At 34.1% G+C, this 22,756-nt stretch overlaps 2 protein-coding genes across 2 annotated transcripts; one reads left to right on the plus strand and one right to left on the minus strand.

The window, feature by feature from the left end:
• The first annotated feature begins 1,265 nt into the window (after positions 1-1,265).
• LOC145571377 (valerianol synthase TPS8-like) lies at positions 1,266-5,259 on the plus strand. Its single transcript, XM_081630422.1, has 7 exons — positions 1,266-1,370; positions 2,076-2,358; positions 2,791-3,148; positions 3,336-3,626; positions 3,962-4,103; positions 4,473-4,724; positions 4,942-5,259. Exons 1-7 carry the CDS (start codon positions 1,266-1,268, stop codon positions 5,248-5,250), a joined length of 1,740 nt encoding a protein of 579 aa, XP_081486548.1. The 3' UTR covers positions 5,251-5,259.
• Positions 5,260-13,487: 8,228 nt separating this feature from the next.
• Positions 13,488-16,016, minus strand: LOC145571378 (uncharacterized). The gene is made up of 7 exons (XM_081630424.1): positions 15,701-16,016; positions 15,334-15,603; positions 15,069-15,268; positions 14,827-14,928; positions 14,442-14,670; positions 14,013-14,262; positions 13,488-13,809 (listed from the first exon to the last, which is right to left on the minus strand). Exons 1-7 carry the CDS (start codon positions 16,014-16,016, stop codon positions 13,488-13,490), a joined length of 1,689 nt encoding a protein of 562 aa, XP_081486550.1.
• Between the last annotated feature and the right edge of the window lie 6,740 nt (positions 16,017-22,756).

The following is a 22,756-nucleotide window of genomic DNA, read 5'->3' on the forward strand; positions in this document are numbered from 1 at the left end:
GTATACATCCGCAATACGCATGCACTTGTAAAAACTGCTTCAATTGTAAAGTTTTTTCCCCTGCTTTCCACTCAACACTTGGCTGTGTAAGTAGAACCTCATAGCGGAGGTGTCAAATTCTGATTCAACCCGAAAAGTCGATCTGAACCGGCCATGATTTGTATTCGACCCATACCCGAAGGATAGGGGAAGACAGTGAACGTGTATCGAAATCGACCCAACATTAACTGATAACCCGAATAGATCTGATTTGAAAATGTTATGAAATTTATCATAAATAGAAATAGCGGGATATTTATTTATTTATTTATTTTTTTTTTACAGCCTGAATAATATACTTTATATCTGATCTATTTACTTCTATTTTATATTGTACCCGATTCTAAGAATGACCTAACTTGACAAAAATTTGACCAAAGTCTAAGGGCATGTTCTGTTCAGCTTAATTAATTTCAGTTCAGTTTAGTTCAGTTCAGCTCCAATCAGTTCAGTTCAGTTTCTAATTTTCTTCTCTCATAAACAATTCAATTCAGCTCTATTCAGTTCAGTTCAGTTCAGTTTAGTACAATCCCAATCAGTTCAGTTCGGTTCAGTTCAATTGTTTTCAGTAAATCAGAACATGCCCTAAGAATGACCTAACCTGAAATTCATCTGACCAAAACTTACCTGCTTCTAACTTGTCTGTAACCCGACTTGAAACAAACCGAACCCAAAACATTACCCGACCCAAAATTTACTTGAATCGAACCCAAACTGCAACCGAAAATATATAAAGTCTGTCATAATTTGAATCGAACTTGACCCAATCCGACCTGAACCCGATTTGTAAGTCAGAAAAACTGACATGATCCGACTAAAACTTCACCTGATTTACCGGACTTGGCGACTTAAAGATCCGATTTGACACCTCTAGAACCACGTAGATTAAAGTTAGAAATTATTCTACACCAAAAAAATAAAAAGAAAATAATTTCAGAAATTATTTGTACCCAAAAAAAAAGTCAGAAAATAGTTGAACAACTTGATTGGCCCACAAAATAATGCTCTTAATTATTAGATTTTTTATTTTTATTTTTATTTTTTTATTTTTTTATTGAAACAAGCTCTTAAATATTTGATAATTATATAAATCATTAAATTGTACTTTCCAAGCATTATAAATAGCCATGCCATTCTGCAGTAGCTTTTGTATGAGCCCTAGCAAACTTAAATAATTCTTAATTATACAATTAATTACAAAACACATTCTAATTAGCAAAGTAATTATGGGATGTTATCAAGCAGAGGATGTTACATTTAGACCTCTTGCTTATTTTCCTCCGGATATTTGGGGTGAACACTTTGTCACCTTCACTTCAGAAGACAATTTGGTAATTACTTATTCCAATTTATTATGCTTATAATTATATTTCAATTTTCTATACCCATATACTTCGTATATAATTGAAGAGATATTATTTTATATGAAGTATGTTTTTTCCGTGTACTTTAACATGAGGATATACAATATTTATGATAAGATGTTTATGGCCTGGGTTCCTTTTTCTTATGCTATGCTAAAAATTCTTAGTTGTTCAATTGATATATTATATATGTTGATTAGAGCACACCTAGGATCGATTGGACTAGGTATATACACTCAAGTTTCTTGTTCACTTTCGAGTCAAGAACATTATCAATAAATTCAAGTCAAGTACAAGTCATACCATGACTAAATTTCACCTCATACTAGGACGTTACAAACTTACAACCAACCGTTGGTTGCCCATTTTGATAATTTGCATGAATAAGTAATTCATATATTAGATTTTTCTCATTTGTACAAATGAGCAAATCTACTTAAGTAAACGGCTATGTATTTGTCCAAAAGATATATGAGTAAAGAATAACAAATTAAAGGCAGTGATCATATAAACAAGATTCAATCTAAGTTCATATGTGATACTTTTACATAGCTTTACCAACTAATTAAGTTGAGCTAGTTAAAAGATGAAACTAGTTCAAAGAAAATGTCATAGTACGTTTAATTTTTTGAAGTATTTAATTAATATTTTGTGTTGTTTTTCATGGTATAGAAAATGGAAATATATGCAAAAGAGATTGAACCATTGAAGGAGGACTTGAGAAAGAAGCTATTCATTATGAATGATTCTGTTGATTTGGGGAGGAAGATGAGTTTCATAGATGCAGTGGAACGTTTAGGAGTTTCCTATCACTTTGAGAGTGTAATCGAAGACATGTTGAAAAAGATTTTCAAAGAATTTGCTGCAAAAAATTTCGACATTACTGACTATGATTTATACAACACTGCATGCCAATTTCGCATATTTAGGCAACATGGACATAAAATGCCTTGTGGTAAGAGACACCTACTTCCTACGTTCTTTAATTATCGAAAGAACTGAAATTTCTTTTAACACTATGCACGTACTTCTAATTCTATATATGTGGGGGCTTAATTAGTGGATTTGTATCGATATATATATACTTTCAGAATATCAACTATTTACTGTAATTATTTCTCAAAAATTGAAAATATAAGTGGTTAAATTAAAGTTGTACTGTGGCCTGGAGGGTTGTAATTCTTGCTAACTCTTATTGTTATGATGATAAAAGAATGGATGAAGTGCGTACACGATGTATGTTTCTAGCTCCACTAGTGGTATACCACACATGTTAATTAAGCTAGCTTGAATTTACAAATATAATTTTATTGATCAAGGTTTGTTATACTTTTTTAAGTGTTTTTAAATCTATATATAACTTATGATAAACTCTCACAAATTGCAGACGTATTTAACAAGTTCACTAATAGTGATGGCAAGTTTGAAGAGAGTCTAAGGAATGACATAAAGGCAATAGTGAGCTTGTATGAAGCTGCACACTTAAGGGTATATGGTGAACCTATCCTAGACGAAGCTTTCGCTTTCGCTACGGATGTCCTCCAATCAAGTGCACCATATTCTGAGCTAGCTCGTCATGCATTGAAGCAAGTATTGCACTTTGGCATTCAAAGGGTGGAGAGTCGCCTTTTCATTTCTTTCTACGAGGAAGATGAAACTCGACACAAAACGCTTCTGAAGCTAGCAAAGATGGATTTCAATAGGGTGCAACTATTGTATCGTAAAGAATTGAGCCAAGTCTTAAGGTCAGTTCATCTATTTTAACTTAACCTGCCACAAGAGGGAAAAATATAAAAGCACGTACACGTGCTTATGTATATTAATTAAAGCAGACTAAAGTTAAAGAATATAGACAACAGGACAATTTTAAAGGGACGGAGGGAGTATATGATAGTTTTAAGTCGTCTAATAATTTCACGTCTTATTCCACAGGTGGTGGCACGAGTTGGATTTTAAAACAAAGCTTCCTTATGCGAGACAAAGAAGTGTGGAATGCCATTTTTGGTCAATAGCAATGTACTATGAACCTAAATATTCACATGCTAGAATGTTACTTGTTAAAGTTCTCCTTGTCATTTCAATATTGGATGATACTTATGATGCTTATGGAACATTTGAAGAACTTGAGCTCTTAACAGAAGCATTTGAGAGGTATAAATTACACAAAACTACGGTTACGAAGTATATCTCAATAATGTACTCACTTTTTCCTGGTTTAGTCACGTAAGTTTGTCGATTTTATGCAAAATAAATGACTTTTTATTTTATTGCATTATTATTAATTGGCAGTGAGATTTTTTTTTTATTATTTTTTTTAATATATATAAATAGTTAGTGGGACATGGGTTATTAAAACAAAGGTATGACTCGTAAGAGTAAGTAAAGTGGTCTTACAGTACGTGCCCGAGAAAATTATTGAGTTCTTTCTTTCCATATAGCTATATTATTGCGATTAATTTGAAACGACTTTATATATATAATGGTAAATTAATGTAGGGCGAAGCGAGAATAAAATATTTTAAAAAAAGTTTAAGTTTCACATATGCTAAATGATACAGGTGGGACTTGAACGCAATGGAGCAGTTTCCTAAAGAGTACATGAAATTAGTTTTTCAATTTGTATACAACATTTATAATGGGTTTGCGAAAGAGATGACAGAGCTTGGGAAACCATATGCAGCTAAGTTCGCTAAAGACCGGGTGAGTCTTTAATTTGCATCTTCTTTTGATTTATTGTACTCCTCAATCGGTCCATTTAATAAGGTCACATACGTTAATAATTCTCACCTAGTTGTATGAAATAGAGTTAATAATACAGCAATTGTATAAATTCTCCACTATTTACAATTTTATATATATCTTTGAGAAACTATTACGACATGTGGTTTTGGCGCGGGCTTATATATCTTAATAGGTTAATCGTTAAGATAAACGGTTTTTACTTTTAATAGATCTATTATTTGGACAACACGTAAAAAATAGTGGCATATATATAATATGTAGGCGGAATAAGCAATTGTTTGATTTGTTTTCCTAATTAGGTGTTCCTATAAACTTTGATGTATTTAGGTAATGGATTTGATAAGGAGCTATTACACTGAGGCGAAGTGGTACAAAGCAAAATATGTGCCTACATTTGAAGAATATATGGTGAATGCAAGAATCACAGGGGTTGCTCAAATTCTTACTACTTCATCCTTGTTGGGAATGGAAGAAATTATGGAAGTGAAACCATTTAAGCAGATAATACAAGCCCCTAACAAGGCCATTAGAGCTTGTGAAATTATTGGACGCATCATGGATGATGTTGTTAGTCATGAGGTACGTTGTGTCTCAATAATTGTTCTTTTTTTGTCGTAATGTTCACATGTGTCAGCATGACCAATTTAAAAAGTGCGCATATAGCATGGGACAAAGGATTCTGGCTGATCGTTCTTATTAATCTTTATATATACAATGCGACATAACTCTAACTAAATTAATTCGATGCATGCATCTAAGTATCTAACCAAATAACACATCTCATATTATATAATAGGAGGAGCAAGCTAGAGGCCATGTTGCCTCCGGCGTGGAATGCTATATGAAAGACTATAACATTAATAGAGAAGAAGTGGTGCAAATTTTTAACAAAATGGTTGAAGATGCATGGAAGGAATTGAATGAGGAATTTCTGATCAAGTCTAACCCAGGAGACGACGACCTTCCAAAGCCAGTGCTCAAACGAGTCCTCAACCTTGCTCGAGTGGTGGATGCCTTGTACAAGGTCATTGATGGGTACACTTACTCGGCCAAACTGATTAAGGGCGATATAATCTCAACTTATACTCAGCCTATTCCTCTTTAAATAAATTGAATTGGGTCACCAAATAAAATTTGTTCTACTATTTCTAGTAATGTTTACAAACAATTTTCGAGTTTTTCAAAACAGCTCTCTCCCTACTTATTTAGACTAGTTGTTACATGTTAGAGTGTGCGTTTGGATTATGAAAGACGTTACTACATCTAAAGATTCTAGACTTTAATGTCTGATATTGTACGGTGATGTTGTTGTTTACGTTGGTACTTTGTGTTGTTGTGTGATGTTATTGTGTGGAGCTTAATGTTTGAGTATACACACGAAAGTGTGCGTTGTTTATTTGTAATTTGTTCATGTATTACTAAATATTACCTTTTTCCATTAACATGTCTCCTAACTCCTATAATAATACTACCATCCTTTCTAAATAAAGCATGAAACTTTGAATTATTTTTTTATTTTTTTGACGAAATGAAACTTTGGATTTTGATATCCTTGATTATAAATTAAGCATGAAACTTTGGATTTTGATATACTTAATTATAACATGTCTCCTATAATAACTTCTTGTATTTTATACGAACAAGTTTTAAAATTGGGAAATTCTCAATGATAGCTTTTTGTATTTGCTTATTTTCAATGGTAGCTAATTTTTTTTCGATTATCCTTGGTAATGTTATAATTTTAAAAGTTCTAAACGTAACGTACTACTCAACTACGGTTAACTATTTCAATTTTTTTCTTTTTATTTTCTGACAAGAGTGGTTTATTTATTTCAAAATTGTGAATTCTTGTAATATGTAAAACACAACCCGTCCCGTTAAGAATCCATAATTAGATACTCCGCATTATATAAAGACCCGTCCTATTTATTTATCGGATGGATCTAACCCATTTATAATTGGGGTGGCTTAGGGTTTTTATTAATTGGGCTCCAACCTAGTGAATTGTTTGTCAAAAACAAGAAATATAAAACGGATGATTGCATAGTCTTTCCTCCTCCTCTCACTTCTCCATTGAAGCGCACTTCACTTTAAGTTTTCCATTGAAGCGAACTGGTATCCCCCATTGAAGCAGCTTCTGAGGTAAGTTGTCGTCTCTTTTTGTAATAATCATATCAATTTCACAATCTAGGGTTAATTTAATTTAATTGTCAGTGCAATAAGTTTATTAGGGTTCGAAAATCTCAACTTTTGCCTGTGAATTCTAATATTATGAAAATAAATTTATGAGCCTAATGTGATAATCGAATCAAATATCCCTAAAATAATTTATGTGATTTTTCGAGCCTAATTTGATTATTGAATCAAAATTGGTTGCTAATCTATTGCACAACCCTTTATTGTTTAATTACTTATAAATTTAAGTATTTAATTGATAGGCTTTGTTCAATTAGAGTTGGATTACTTGGATGATTGGATTGAAGTGAGTTATTCGATCAAGGTTACTAGGAATTTGTGGGATAATTAATTTATAATTGCTGATTTATTATTGGATACTTGGATAATTGATTAATTTGTTATTGTTTACTTGTTTTGATGGATTACGTTGTAAGTATATAACTTCGTTAGTCCACATTGGATATTTTTTTTTTGGTGTTTCTCCCGGTTCACTCTTTAGACTAATCCGGATTCGTGGATCAGTTGTGGATGGTTAGGTTTCAGTCCCCTCCCGATTGGTGTTGCGGGGGATCGAACACGACTATGTGAAATTTTCTTTCAATGTTATTGTAATAGTAAATGTATTTATAATGTACTCACTAGTGTTCGTTGATGATGAAATAAAATAAGCACTAATTAGGGATTTAGGGTACCGTTTGGTATAATTGTAGTTTTTGTTTTTGTTTTTTAAACTCATGGAGTATAATATGTCATGAAATTGAAAAAAAGAAAAAAAAAACGATATCTTGTTGGGTACATGTCACAAATTAAGTCACAAGCAAGTTATTATTACTACTTACTATATCCTTGGTCTCCAAGGCATGATGACCCTTGGCCTCCAAGGTTATTATACTTGCTCTCCACGGTCAAGGCTTACATTTGTAGTATATATATCCATCATATTCCTCTTGTTTTGAGGACATGACACAAGACACAACTACTAGCTCATTAGTGAGTTTCTTAGCTCTCTTTGAGAATTAGATCCAATATAATCTAGAGAGTCATACCATACTCTTGTACCCTTCGGGGTTGTACTCTCATACCCTTTTTCATATATTGGATAATTAGTACTCGTTGTTGGTGGGTTGTTTACCTCATTTGAGGGTTTTTCCTACGTTAAACTTGTGTGTCTCTTATTACTCTTCTTGTCCATCTTTTATCTATTTATTTCTCTATATCATTTTTTGATTCCGCTTGCGCTCTTAAATCCTAACAGTGGTATCCGAGCCAAAGGTTTTTTGAGTGTTTTTTAAAAATCTTTTTTAAGATGTCTTCGATGACAAAATTTGATATAGAAAAGTTTGATGGCAAGATTAGTTTCAGCATTTGGAAAGTCCAAATGAAGGCTATTCTTACCCATAGCGGTATGAAGAAGGCATTAGATGGCAAATCAAAAAAGCCATCTACTATGACTAATGAGCAATGGGAGGAGTTAGATGAGAAAGCCTTATCAGTTCTTCAACTCTGTCTGTCCAAGGAGGTGCTTCGTGAAGTTATTCACGAAACTTCAGCTACAAGCCTATGGTTGAAACTGGAGTCACTATACATGACCAAGAGTCTTGCCAACAAATTGCGCCTCAAAGAGCGATTATATACAATTCGCATGACGGAAGGTACTCCCATCCAAACTCATCTTGATGAGTTTACCTCTATTTTAATTGATCTTGAAAACTTAGAAGTTAAAATTGATGATGAAGATAAAGCAATTTTATTGGTTGTCTCACTACCCAAATCTTTTAAACACTTCAAGGAAATCATGCTTTATGGCAATAAAGAAACTTTGTCATATGAGGATGTTAAATCCAATCTTTTGTCTAAAGAGAAATACGATCTTGATGGTGTTGACAAATCTTTTGAAGGTTTGTATGTTGTGGGTAGTAATTCAAGTACCAAAAAGCAGTCTAGATCGACTAGACATAATTCCAACATATCCTGCAAATACTCCAAGATGCATGGGCAAGATGTTTTCGACTGTTACAAACTTAAGAGAAAGCTCAAAAGAGAAGAAAATGAAAAGAAACAGGAAACGTCTGAATTTAATGTTGTAGATTCAGAATCTGAAGTTGTTCTTTAGGCTACTTCTCACCCTAGAAGTAGAAATTCTAATTGGGTTCTTGATTCTGGTTGTGCTTACCATGTTTGTTTTCAGCATGATCTCTTTGTTGATTATCAACCAATAAAGAATGGTTCTGTTTTTATGGGCAATGGTTCTCGTTGCAAAATTCATGGAGTAGGCTCTGTTCGAATCAAGACTATTGATGGGGATATTAGAACATTATCTAATGTTCGATATGTTCCTGCTATGAAGCAGAATCTAATCTCAATGGGTACTCTTGATTCTAAGGGATACATGTTTTCAGCTCAAGGTGGAGTTCTCAAAGTCTTCAAAGGTGCTCATGAAATTATGAAGGCCGTTAAAAGTGGAATAAATCTTTATGTACTTCAAGGTTCTTCAATTCCGGCTTCATCATACCAAACTTCAAATTGGCGTTGGCTTCCACGTCAAACTAGTTCAAACATGTCACTTTCTATTATTTCTAAACCTGAAGATCATTTGGGTTTAGCATGTGACATATATGCCTAATACCCTTCGGGGTTCATACAACGAGTACACACTATTATGGAATTTGTGCCAAGGTGGAGAATGTTGGGTACATGTCACAAATTAAGTCACAAGCAAGTTATTATTACTACTTACTATATCCTTGGTCTCCAAGGCATGATGACCCTTGGCCTCCAAGGTTATTATACATACTTGCTCTCCAAGGTCAAGGCTTACATTTGTAGTATATATATCCATCATATTCCTCTTGTTTTGAGGACATGACACAAGACACAACTACTAGCTCATTAGTAAGTTTCTTAGCTCTCTTTGAGAATTAGATCCAATATAATCTAGAGAGTCATACCATACTCTTGTACCCTTCGGGGTTGTACTCTCATACCTTTTTTCATATATTGGATAATTAGTACTCGTTGTTGGTGGGTTGTTTACCTCATTTGAGGGTTTTTCCCACGTTAAACTTGTGTGTCTCTTATTACTCTTCTTGTCCATCTTTTATCTATTTATTTCTCTATATCATTTTGTGCTTCCGCTTGCGCTCTTAAATCCTAACATATCTAAGTATCCAACAAGCCCTTAAACATGTTTGTTTGTGTTAATTGGATTAGACTGCTGCAAACTTGTAAAGTTTATAATACTTTGTATAAACATTTTTTCAGTGTTTTGTAATTTTTCTATGTTGTGGTCGGTGTTGAAGAAGATAGAACACGAAAAATGGAACTCGACAACAACAACAACAACAATAACAGCAACAACAACAATAGCAGCAACAACAACAGTAGCAGCAACAACAACAACATCAAAGCTTTAATATGTATATGCGCATATGTATTCGCATTAATGTTTTTGGTGACTTTAGGGGCTTTAATCGGCCGTAATCGTGATTCTGTTGCAGAGTTTGAGGTTGATTCTCTTTCCATGAAAGTATATAATAATACTGAGAAACTTGCAACAGCTGATTTGAACTTCACTGTCACATTAAAGAACAAGGAAGAAGGCTTATTGTCTTTTGATCAAATGCAAGTGTCATTAGAGTATCACCAAAATGATGAGATTATTTCATCGACGACACTTGATGCTTTTCTTGTAGATGATAAACAACGCCAGATTCAATTTGGAATGCTCATCAATGCACACTACCTTGGAAACAAGACCATGGATTCGATCTATCGAGATAATGTTTTACGGTTTGGTTTAAAAGCTCAGGGTCACTATGTACGTCCTCGTGTTAATCATTTTGACAAGTGCGAGATTAAGCTCGTGTGTGATGATATCGGAGTTGGGTTTTTGCCCAAAAAGAATAATTCGACCATCACCGGGAGTTTGATTGTCAGTCCAATCCCTTGCAAATGCAAATCTGAATGTAATTTTAAAAGGTACTAGAGAATAGCTTTCATTCTGATTTGCTATTTTAAGTTCTTGGCAATGTCTATAGTGGTCTATTTAGGAAATTCTTGACTAATCTTTATTTTAGTTTGCCTAATCTTCGGCTGCAGAGTGTAGGGTATTCTTTGACGCTTTATACTTGTTTAATGTCTGACTATTTTTTCCCGGGGCTTTGCTCCTTGTTTGCACAAAAGAAAAAACAAAAAAAATTGTCTGACTATTTTGCAATACACGGTTTATAAATCTATGAATAATTATTAATGTCGTAGGGAAAAAAAAATAATTCAATTAGTAATAAAGGGCTGATCATTTGCACTGATTAATTATTGAAATTTTAATGCATAATTTTTGTACTGAATGTGCATTTTTTTGAACTAAATGTGCATAAATTTTGGATAAAATATTCATCATCTCACTTCTTTATACGCATATTATCTAATCCACTTATTAATTCACCTAAGAGACTATACTTCTCTCTCTCCCTCATCCTCTATTTACATTAAGATGTTACTTGTGTTCAATCGAAAGAATTAAGAAACCTCAAATTAATTGTGCATTTGAGCGTAACTTTTAAACTAAATATGCAAAAAATTAATTTAGCATATGCATAACTTTAAATCAAATAATAATTACTCATTCACTTGCGAGACCCTTTCATTCAACCTTCCATTCTCTCTCTCTTTCTCTTAATCTGTTGTTGCAAGTGTTAATGAGAATGTGCATCCTTTTCTGTTGTGCATCCTTTTGAATTAGATACGCGAAACTTAGGGACATGTATATCCAAATTATCAATTAATTACGATTGTGAAATTTAGTTACTTTGTACCTCTTAATTTATTGTAGTGTCGTTGACGAAATTAGTCTGAGAACTTTATCACGATCAGATTAGAATAAGAGTAAGAAATCTAGGAATTATGAAATTATGGCTCTTTATAAATACCAAAAGTTATACAAATCTTTGAAAAGTAGTTGGAAATTTGATGAGGAATGAAAAAGTTATGTAAATTATGTTGATTAATTTCATGGAAAAAGGAAGCGGCATATGGATTTGTTAATGGATGGCAAGTAGTATGGGTATCGGTTTGTAGATATTCGAGCTATTTACTCAGATTTCAAGTTTTGTGATGATTTGAATGAGTATTTGCCTCTCTCTTACTAGCAAAAGATGGAGAATGTTCTCTCTGTGTTTACTGCAAAAGCGGCGCTCAAATCCCTTAGGGATTAGAAAACCGAAAAGTTACAATATATACAAGAAGCAAGCCACTAACAAGCTTACACCTAGGCTGCACAAAAGAACAAAAGAAACAGCTGTAGAGGAGGGAAAGACAATATGCACATAAGCCTATAAATACAATATCACGCCTGGAGTATAGGGGTTTTCTTCATCCCCTCCTCAAGTTGGACTTGGGTATGAGACACAAGGCCCAGCTTGAAAGACAAAAACTTATGTTGTTGCTCTGTGAGGGACTTGGTCATTATATCTGCTAGCTGAAGAGAGGACCTTACACGAAAGCTGAAAATAAAACCTTCCTCAAGTTTTTCACGAACATAATGACAATCTTTAGAGAGATGCTTGGTGCGCTTGTGAAAGACATGATTGTCAGCTATGTGCATTGCAGCTTTGTTATCACAATACAAGGGAATTGGTTTTGGGATAACAAAGCCCAAATCATCAGAAATACCATACTCCTATATTCAGTTCTAGTTTGTGACATACTCCTATATTCAGATTCACATGAGGACTTAGAAATTGTTTCCTGTATCTTAGTTTTCCATGAAATCAAACTTCCTCCCAAGAAAACACAATAACCTGTTAGAGATCGACCTGAGAAGACACAAGATTCGTTGTCTGCATCACTATATGCAATGACTCTTAGGGAGGAATTGCTGGGATAGAACAAACCCCAATCAGAAGTACCCTTGAGGTACTTTACCACATGCAAAGCTGCTTGCCAGTGAGGTTCTCGAGGTCAGCTCATGAATTGACTTAATTGTTGCACTGAGAAAGAAATGTCTGGTCTGTTTAAGTTAAGATAGAGAAGTTTCCCTATCAAGCTTCTATATCTCTCAGGATCAGTCATAATTTCTCCTTCCTGAGTAGATAATTTGACATGATTTGGAAATGGTGTTGTAACAGGTCTACAATCATTGAGACCAGTGTAATCTAACACATCAAACACATATTTCCTCTAGTTTAACAGAATTCCTTTGCAAGTGCTGGAAACTTCTAAACCAAGAAAATACCTCATCTCTCCCAGATCTTTGATGGTGAATTGCTTATTTAGTTGCTCCTTTAGAACAACTATGTAACTCTTATCATCTCCTGTGATGAGAAGGTCATCAACATAAACCAAAACTATGGTTTGTTTACCATCCTGTGTTCTTGAGAACATGTTGTAGTCCCTGGTTGCTTGATTGAATTTTCTCTCCTTTAGAAACTTTGTAAGTTCCTTATTCCATTGTCGAGAGGCCAATTTGAGCCCATACAAGCTCCTTTTGAGCTTACACACCTTTCCAGTAGAAGCCTTCGTATAACCTTGAGGTGGCTTCAAGTAGATCTCTTCATCAATAAACCCATGCAAAAATGCATTGTTGATGTCAAGTTGGTGGAGTATCCAGTTCTGAATTGCAGCAAGGGCAATCAGAAGTCTCACACTAGCAAACTTTGCCACTAGTGAGAAAGTGTGTTTATAATCCTTTCCCTTCAATTGCTTGTCCCCTCGAGCTACTAATCTTGCTTTCAGTTTCACTACCTTCCCATTTCTGTCATATTTAACCTTATAGACCCATTTTGAATCTAAAGCCTTTTTATCAGATGACAAATCTGAAAATTCCTAAGTTTTATTTCTTTCCAGGGCAGTGAGCTCTTCTTGCATTGCTTCCGACCACTCTTTGCTTAAAGATGCTTGAGAATAGCCATTTGGTTATGATATCTTCATTACATTATTGAAAGAGACTATGTAATCACTGTCATAGAACTCTTTCTCACTGAGCTTGTGAACATTAAAGGAAGGGAATTGATCATCATGATCAACTGAATTACTTGGTGGGAGATCCACCTCAAAATTCTTAAACCTGCTAGGAATTCTTCTGTCTCTGGTTGACTTTCTAGTCACATGAGTTAATTGTTTTGCCTCCTGCATTTCAGCCTCTAGATTATCTTCAGGTTCTGCTTGCTATTCTGTTTGAACAACATCAGTTTCATCATCATCCCTTGCAACATTTTCTTTAGGGCTCTCATCATCAACACTTTCTTCACCTTCAAGTTCAACTTGAATATCTTGATTAACCAAAGAAATGATGTTGTATTTTCCTTTCTCCTTTCCTTTTAAATGCAGGAAAGGAAATATCTCCTCCTTGAATTTCACATGAACACTAGTTAACACCTTTCTTTTCTCAAGGTCATAGAGTTTATACCCCTTTTGTCCTAGGGGATAACCCAATAAAATACATCTAATTCCTCTTCCTGCAAACTTATCAGGATTCTTTCTAGCTTCACTGGCATAACAAAGACAACCTATGATTCTTACGTGTCTATAATCTAGTTTTTTCTTTATTAGCCTTTCAAAAGGTGTCTTCCACCCTATTACAGCACTTAGAAGAAGATTTATTAGGTGAGTTGCTGCTAGAATACATTCCCCCAGAATCTCTTAGGAAGTCTTGCATGTATTCTTAAGGCTCTTGCTGTTTCCACAAGGTACCTATGCTTTCTTTCTATACGACCATTTTGCTGAGGGACACCAGCAATGCTTGTTTGGTGTGCTATTCCCTTTTTAGCAAACATTTTTTTGCATTCAGACTGAACAATTTCAGTTCCATTGTCTGATCTAATGGTCTTCACTCTCAAACCAAACTGATTCTCAGTGTATGCAAGAAAATTCTCTATCACATCTTTCACAATTTCCTTATTTTTCAACAAGTGAACCCAAGTTGCTCTACTATAATCATCCACTATAGTTAAAAAATAAGTCGAACCATCTACATTAGGAGTTATATATGGACCCCATAAGTCAATGTGTAGAAAACCAAATATTTTAAGAGCTATACTATTGCTAGCAAGCAAAGGAACTTATGATGTTTTGAGACAGAACAAGTATCACAACAAAAACTCTTAACTGACTTGCAATTACAAAAATCCAAATGTTTCATCTTAGACAAAGAACCATGACCAAGTCTAGCATGCATAATGTCTAAAGAAATAGTGTTATTACAACTCACAATCTCATAATTATTTACCAAGCTTGCTGCTAAGACAGTCTTGCTAGTTGCTTTTTGATGTTGCTGCTCTTTCTTCAAAGTGAACTTGTATAGATCACTTATCACTCTCCCAAAAGCCAAGCTCTCTCCATTAGTAAGGTCCTGAAACACACATCCATCTTCATCAAAAATTATTTTGATGTTACTGGATTTGATTATCTTATAGAGAGATAACAAATTGTTCTTGAACTCTGGAAGGTACAAAACATCATACAAAACAATCCTTGATCCCAAACTCACAGTTCCTATCTACAATACCCTTTTGATTGTTCCATCAGGAAGAACAACCTTTACTGGTCTTGTTAAACTTCTTAAACTACTAAAAAGTTCTTTTTGTTTCCAGCCATATGGTTTGAGGCCCTAGAGTCAATAATCCAAGAGTTATAGTCAAAATTTTCTTGAAATCTAGCAACATTTGAAAAGGAAATTATACCTGCAAAATTGCTTAAGGCATTATCCTTTCCTTGACTGCTTCTTGCTCCTTGCTTTTCCTAGAAAACTCTCATAACTTCCTTGACCACAGCAGATACCATCCCTACATCTGGCTTACTGCTTCCACCATTTCCTGCCTCATACTCTTCCTCATCTAAAGGAGAATCGAGTTCTTCTTCCACTTTGCCTACATTTGCAGCATGTTTCTTTCCTTTATACCACTCGAGATAACCATAGATCTCAAAGTAACCTGATCTATCATGCCTTTCTTCTTACAAAAATCACAAGTCACATCAGATTTTGACTTCTTGATTTCCCTTCTTTGATTTGCACCTTCAGTCTTCTTTCCAGTCCTAAATCCTCTAATTTCCTTATGGACTTGAAAAGTTGATGATTCAGCCAGTTCTTGCATTTCACTACTGACTCTTTTTTGATTTTCTGTTTGCTGCACCATGAAAGCCTTTGTTGACACTTGGTAAAGGATCCATGCTGAGAATTTAATTTTCTGATATCCTCTGTTCAGTCCCATTAGAAACTGAATCACCCTATTTGTCTCAATCATTCCCAACATCTTCTTGTACATACTGCATGTACATTTAGCAACTATACCACATGTACACTCTGGTATAGCTTCAATGTTATATATCTCATCCCTAGAACTTCTTCAGCTTGCAATAGTAGTCTCCTACATGTGTCTTACTTTGCTCAAGCTTCCCTAAATCCTTCTTAAGTTGATACAGGAGAGGTATGTTACTCTCTGAGTATCTCTCAACAAGCTCATCCCACAGTTGCTTAGAGGTTTGCACAAGGCTTAGTCCTCCAGCAACTTGGTCTGTCATGGATTCGAAGATCCAACATCTGACCATATAGTCATTTCTCTCCCATCTGTTATAGTCTTTGTGACCAATTGCAGGTTTAGGAACCTTTCCTTCAATGAATCCCTTCTTGTTCTTAGCTCCTAAAGCTAGCTTCACATTCCTACTCCATATCATGAAATTACTTCCATTGAACAACATTGGTGTTAAGGAAGCAGCATGATTATCAGAATGTGATAGGAACAAAGGGTCCTAATAATTCATCTGAGCATTGGGAACTTCATTATCAGGAATTTTGAAAGAAAGGAGTGCAAAGGAAACAGAGAAAAGATTAAAAGAATTTAAACTTTCAGGAAGATTAAACTTGGAAGCTAAGCTTTGATACCATGTAGAAATCCGAGCTATTTACTCAGATTTCAGGTTCTGTGATGATTTAAATGATTATTTTCTTCTCTCTTACTAGCAAAAGATGGAGAATGTTCTCTCTGTATTTACTGCAAAAGCGGCGCTCAAATCCCTTAGGGATTAGCAAACCTAAAAGTTACAATATATACAAGAAGCAAGCCACTAACAAGCTTACACCTAGGCTGCACCAAAGAACAAAAGAAACAGTTGTACAGGAGGGAAAGCCAATATGCACATAAGCCTACAAATACAATATCATGCCTGGAGTATAGGGGTTTTCTTCATAGTTAGATTGAAAAAAAATCTGGGCTTGTTTTAGCTTTTATATGGTCCATTGGATTAAATGATTTTTATGGCTAGGATTCCTTCTCATCCTTCTCATTTTTAAGATCCTTCTCATTAGATCACAACCCTATATATAAGGATCAAGGTTCTTATATGAGAACACTACTAATATATGAGAACAAATCTAGGCCTTAGGATAAAAAATCATCAACGACTCACATCAAACGCGCCTCTATAATGGCTAAATAGTAATAAATTCAAACTTTTCCCCCTTTATTGAAAACTACTTACTTCTCATCAGAAGAACTTAGGCGGAAGAACTTATGAGCTCCAATCACAATTTTAATGAGATTCAAGGATTTTGAGCATAAATCCGTTCAATTTATGTCAGAAATCAGCAACAACAAGAATCAACAAGCTTCATTGAACAATAAATAAGTGATGTTCTTAATTTTGGCTGATAAATTTCAAATTTCATACTCTTTATTTCAGATTTTCGTTAAAATTTTCAAATAGAGTGATCTTAATTTAATTTAGTAAAGTTATGAATTTGATGTTCTAACAAGTGTTCTGAAATTTCGAATATGAATGCTCTTAATTTTGGTTATTCGAGTTTGATATTCTAATTTTTCTTTGATTTTTTGACTTTGAGTGTTCTCAATTTAGGGTTTTCGTTAACATTTTCATATTTTTTTTTGACAAGTCGTTAACATTTTCATATTGCATGTTAATATTTGTTAATTTTCGTTAAATTTCCTATTGAATGTTCTTGTTTTGGTAATTTTTTGTTAAGTCATTCGAAGATTAATGTCATAAATTTGATAATTTCAATCAAAGAAATGTAAAATGAGCAAAAAAAAAAAAATAAAATTAAAATGAGCAAATCTAAATATGTAAAGTAAAATAGTAAAAATTAAATTAAGAATACTAATAGTTAGTAATATAGTAACTAATAGTTAGGTGCTCATTTGTCAAATGAGCAAATACTTAGTTGCTAATTTAACAAACGAGCAAAAAACTTAGTTGCTTATTTGTCAAATGAGGAAATAGTTAGTTACTCATTTGTCAAATGAGCAAACATGTCTTTAATCATTCGTTAAATCCACAAAGCATTTCTTTACTCATTTGTGAAATGAGCAACCATTAGTTTGTTCATTTGTCAAATATGCAAATAATTAGTAACTCATTTGTAAAATAAGCTAACATTTCTTTGATCATTTGTAAAATAAGCTAACATTTCTTTGATCCTTTAGCAAATGAACAAACAGTTAGTTGCTCATCATTTGTCAAATGAGTAAATACTTAGTTGCTCATTTGTCAAAGAGCAAATAGTTAGTTGTTCATTATTCAAATGAGAAAACATTTCTTTAATCATTAATTAAATCAACAAGTATTTCTTTGCTCATTTGTGAAATGAGCAATCAATTATTTGCTCACTTGACAAATGAGCAAATATTTCTTTACTCATTTGTTAAATGAGCAAATAGTTCGTTGCTCATTTTACAATATTTCAAAAAACGCAAGGTATTAAAGTCACCATAATAAAATTAAAAAAAAATCACCATAATATAACCACCACAAAAGATCCAATTTTGATTCAAATAAAACCACCATTTTTACATCATTTAAAGACTAACAAAGATCTAATTTCGTTTCAAACTAAGGATCTAATTTCGATTCAAATCAACACTACTAAACTACTTACAGGTTGATAAAATCATTCATTCTGTACTTCCCTAAACCAAGAAAGCCAAATCAACACCACCAAGTATCTAAATCAATACCACCAAGATTCAAATCAACACTATCAATTTTTTTGATCATTTAGCAAATGAGCAAATAGTTAGTTGCTCATTTGTCAAATGAACAAATACTTAGTTGCTAATTTAATAGATGAGCAAAAACATAGATGCAAATAGTTAGTTTCTAAACTCATTTTGTCAAATGAAAATGAGCAAACATTTCTCTAAAACGTTAGGAACCAAGCTGCCTTACACAACCTTATAATTATCTACTAGTATTTGAGAGACATTGCTTTCTTGTTGAAGAGAACAACCTACCATTCTCCTCCTTGTCATAAATCACCAATACCATAATAAGGCAAGTGAACTGCTAAACAACGCTCCCATTTTACAGGGCATCGCTCCCTTTTTGACATGAAAAGACGATGTTGCCCTTTGTATAAGTTGTAGTGTATAATGGTATAATATCATTTTCGACCCCTCCACTTACTACCACGTGGTAAAAAAATCCCGACACTACCACATCCGACCCCATCACATTCGATATTCCACCAAAACTCCGAGTTTTTCTTTTTAAAAAAAAAATTATTAAGCATTAGTGACGAGTTTAGGACGATGGATGACGACAACGTTCGGACACCGGAAGCTTTGTCGGAGGATTCTGTAAGTCGTTGTACTTTTCTAAAAAAAAATTGGAATAAAACATCCGCCTAAAAAATTAGGATCCACTTAAAATTTCCGGATCCACCAAGGAAGATCCTTCTCACTACACCATGGACATTTATCATCATCAATCATGTGTCTATGTTACAGTAGAGCTCCGACTGGGAGAGTTCTTGTACACATGCGCCACAAAAAATGCCGGACCTTTGGTATGGTTTCCGTTTTCCACAATTCCACCCAAGCCTTGTGGAATGCATCCAAGTCGCAAGATTTACCGAGAAGATAAGCAGATTTGACAGAATAAATTCCGTCATTAGTGAAAGCTCAGGGCAATTTATCACTCGGATTACGAGAGCTGATAGGTATTGACAGTATACATTGTTTGTCATTCTCATTGAAATTAGCCTCCGGCACATTTAGATTCCAGTCACAGTAGTTAGGTAGCATGAGGTCTCTAACAATAGTAACGTCATTAGTCCTTGGAGAAGTAATAAATCTTCCTTGCTCACCCACAATCCAAGGATCATCCCAAATGTTAATTTGCGCACCGTTACCCACTCTCTAAATTAATCCCTCTTTGAAAAGAGCCTTTGAACTCCAAATACTTCTCCAAGAATAACTTCCATTCAACCCCAAAGCCAAATCAAGAAACGAAGAATGAGGGTAATATTTGCCTTTCATTACTCTTGCTAAAAGGGAATTAGGGTCTTTAATTAACCTCCAGGCTTGCTTGCCCAAGAGAGCTAAATTAAAAACCTCCATGTCTCGAAATCCAAGACCACCAAGACACTTCGGCAGGCATAATGAATCCCAGCTCCGCCGATGAACTTTAGATTGGGTCGAAGAATCCTCCACCAGAAATTTTACGTGAGGGAGCGAATCTCTTTCAACACATTTGTGGGAATTTTATAAATGCCCATCAAATAAGTGGGAATTGCATGGATGACGGACTTGATCATTATTTCCTTCCCTGATTTAGACAACAATATCTCCTTCTAACCTTGGAGTTTCTTCCAAATTCTGTCCTTGAGAGCAGCAAAAGTGAGCTTTTTTTATCTTCCGATGATTGTGGAAATCCCAAGATATTTGCCATGCTCCTCCACTTTTCTCATCTTTAATAAATTAATGAGATCAGTTTGTTTTGAAAGGCTTACACCTTAACTGAAAGAGACCTCTGATTTTTCATAATTAATTTTCTAGCCAGAAGCAGCTTCATACGAGTTGAGGATATCAACTATCATAGTGCATTCCTCTCGGTTGGCTCTAGTAAAAAGCAAACTGTCATCTGCAAAGAAAAGGTGAGAAATGTCCGACCCCTTTCTACTAGCTCTGACTCCATGAATTTTCCTATCTACTACAGCTTTTTTTATTAGCCCTGAAAAAGCGTCTGCAATCATGATGAATAAATATGGGGAGAGGGGATCACCCTGTCGCAAACACATGCCACGTGAAGGAGAAACCTCACCACATACAATGCCATTAATAATGAAAGAATAGGACACTGACGACACACAACTCATGACCACATTCACCCAAGAAGCATCAAAACTCATTTTCAACAAGAAAAGACCATTCCACTATATCATACGCTTTACTCATATCAAGCTTCAAAGCAATCGACTCTTTTTTGCTCGTACTTCTTTTTTTCATCGTATGGAATAATTCAAGAGCTATTAAGGCATTGTCAGTAATCAGTCTTCCTGGGACGAAAGTAGATTGATTCAGAAATAACTCCCGGAAGAACTGATTTTAGTCTCAATACAATTGCTTTTAACACCAACTTATAGATAACATTACACAAGGCAATGGGTCGGAATTCAGACATTGAATTTGGTTCATTTACCTAAGGAATGAGGGCAATATTTGTATTGTTTATTAGCGCAGGAGAGCAAGATCCATTTAGGATGCTACAAGCCTACAAACATGGCCTGCAATGAGAGTGAATGAGAGTATGAGAGTGAAGTATGAGAGTTGTGAGTGTCGTGGAGTGATTCGTGGGTATTTATTTGATAGGGGTAAAAATGGAAAATCCTAAAAAAATGCGAGCGATGCCTAGTAAAAGGGGAGCGACGTTTAACAACCCCCTGAAATCGAACAGGAAGTCGAATGAAAATTGAACAGGAAACACATAGGAAATCGAACAAAATTCAGATAATAAAAAAATCGTAATTCAAAATACAAAATCGAAATTTAAAAAAATGACTGAAACCTGAGAAATTTTCACAAAAAAAAACATTACAAAATCGAAATTAACGAACTTACTAATTTGATGATGAATATTGCTGATTTGATCTTACTCAAAGTGGAGCCTCCTAGTTGAAATTTTAGAGAGATAATGAGTGAAACGGCGTGATAAATTTCACAGAGGAAGATATATGGGAAAGAAGAAGAAAAAAGAGGTGTATTTTTGTGAAATTTACTAAAATGCCATTATTAATGCTGTTTTTTGTATGTTGGATCAATTATGATCCATGGTCTAGATTTGCTCTCAGGGTTCTCACCTAAAGGATGTGTTCTCACATGATCCCATTTCTATAAAAGTATATTCTTTGTCAAATATAAGTATGCTCTTTGTCAAAAATAAGTATGTTTTTTGTCAAACAACAGTATGTTCTATCTGCCTTTTGGGTGCACCATGCGCATGGTGCACCTTGGTGTAATATCCTATTTTCATCTATATTGTGCATTACCACAATTTTTTACAATCATAAAAACTAGTTAACTATATAAATTTGAGTTTTGTATATCTATGTATAGGAGCAATTAATTAAAAAATTAAACTATTAAATTGCTATAGATTGAAGAATGACTCTACAAATGACATAGTATATGAATACATATTATTTATTTTTTTAATTAATTAATGTAGATAATCACCATTCACCAACTCTGTACGATAAATTCAAGAGAGGGAAATGTTATGAAAATATTAAAAAGGGAAGATAGAGAAAAATAAATATTCTTTATGAAAGAGACACTTGATAATAAAATATTACTTCATCTGTTTTTTTATACTTGCAACACACCTTTTATCACGCTTTTCGAAGAGGTGATTAAACTAGGTAAACGAATGAATTAAGCTATGAAATTTAAACCGTAGTAACTTATCCCTTTCTTCTTATAGTAAAATTTTGTAAATTAATTTATCCGTTTACCTAGGGCCTATTCACATTTACTTAAGTTCAGTTCAGTTCAGTTCAGCTCCAATCAGTTCAGTTTAGTTCAGCTCCAATCTAAGCTCCAATCAGTTTAGTTCGGTTCAGCTCCAATCAGTTCAGTTCAGTTCAGCTCTTAATTTCCCTCTCTCATAAAATTTTCATTTCAGCTCAGTTTAGTTCAGTTCAGTTCAGCTCCAATCAGTTCAGTAGTTCAGCTCCAATCAATTCAGTTCAGTTTAGCTCCAATCAGTTCAGTTTAGCTCAGTTCAGTAAATGTGAACAGGCCCCTAGTCTAATATCTTCCTTAAAATGCGTACATAAGGGGTGTGTTGCAACTAAATAAAAACGGAGGAAGTACTATATTAGAGACTATGTTATTATAGCTAAGTAGCAAGTATATAATGTACATACAAGATTTTATACAATGATAGCATTTTGCTTGTGGGGATTATTGATGGGATAAGGATTTAAATCCCTCATGTCCCATTATCGCTCGTTTGTTTGAGGGGATACAAGTTATCACATTAAAAAGGATGGGGAATAAATAGGGGCTTATCCCTTTATTTCTATAACAAGGGGGGAAGTATAAGGTTTGGGGATAAAAATTAAAATGTGAAAGAAAAATTTACCCGTAATGAAAGGGAAGGAAAAAGAGAGAGGAGAATAATTAGAAAGGATAGTTAAGTAA

The sequence above is a fragment of the Chenopodium album genome, chromosome 12, assembly GCF_948465745.1.
Source record: "Chenopodium album chromosome 12, dcCheAlbu1.1, whole genome shotgun sequence".
Lineage (NCBI taxonomy): Eukaryota > Viridiplantae > Streptophyta > Magnoliopsida > Caryophyllales > Amaranthaceae > Chenopodium > Chenopodium album.

Bases quoted from the DNA above. Each gene is read 5' to 3' on its own strand.
- LOC145571378 (XM_081630424.1), bottom strand. From the start codon at position 16,016: ATGTTGTTCAATGGAAGTAATTTCATGATATGGAGTAGGAATGTGAAG. The intron at 14,929-15,068 runs GTTTTCTAGGAA...TATTGACTCTAG, and splicing joins TGGTCAAGGAAGTTATGAGA to GGCCTCAAACCATATGGCTG. The intron at 14,263-14,441 runs GTAATTGCAAGT...TTTTAACTATAG, and splicing joins GATGAAACATTTGGATTTTT to TGGATGATTATAGTAGAGCA.
- LOC145571377 (XM_081630422.1), top strand. From the start codon at position 1,266: ATGGGATGTTATCAAGCAGAGGATGTTACATTTAGACCTCTTGCTTAT. The intron at 3,149-3,335 runs GTCAGTTCATCT...CTTATTCCACAG, and splicing joins GAATTGAGCCAAGTCTTAAG to GTGGTGGCACGAGTTGGATT. The intron at 4,104-4,472 runs GTGAGTCTTTAA...TGATGTATTTAG, and splicing joins CTAAGTTCGCTAAAGACCGG to GTAATGGATTTGATAAGGAG.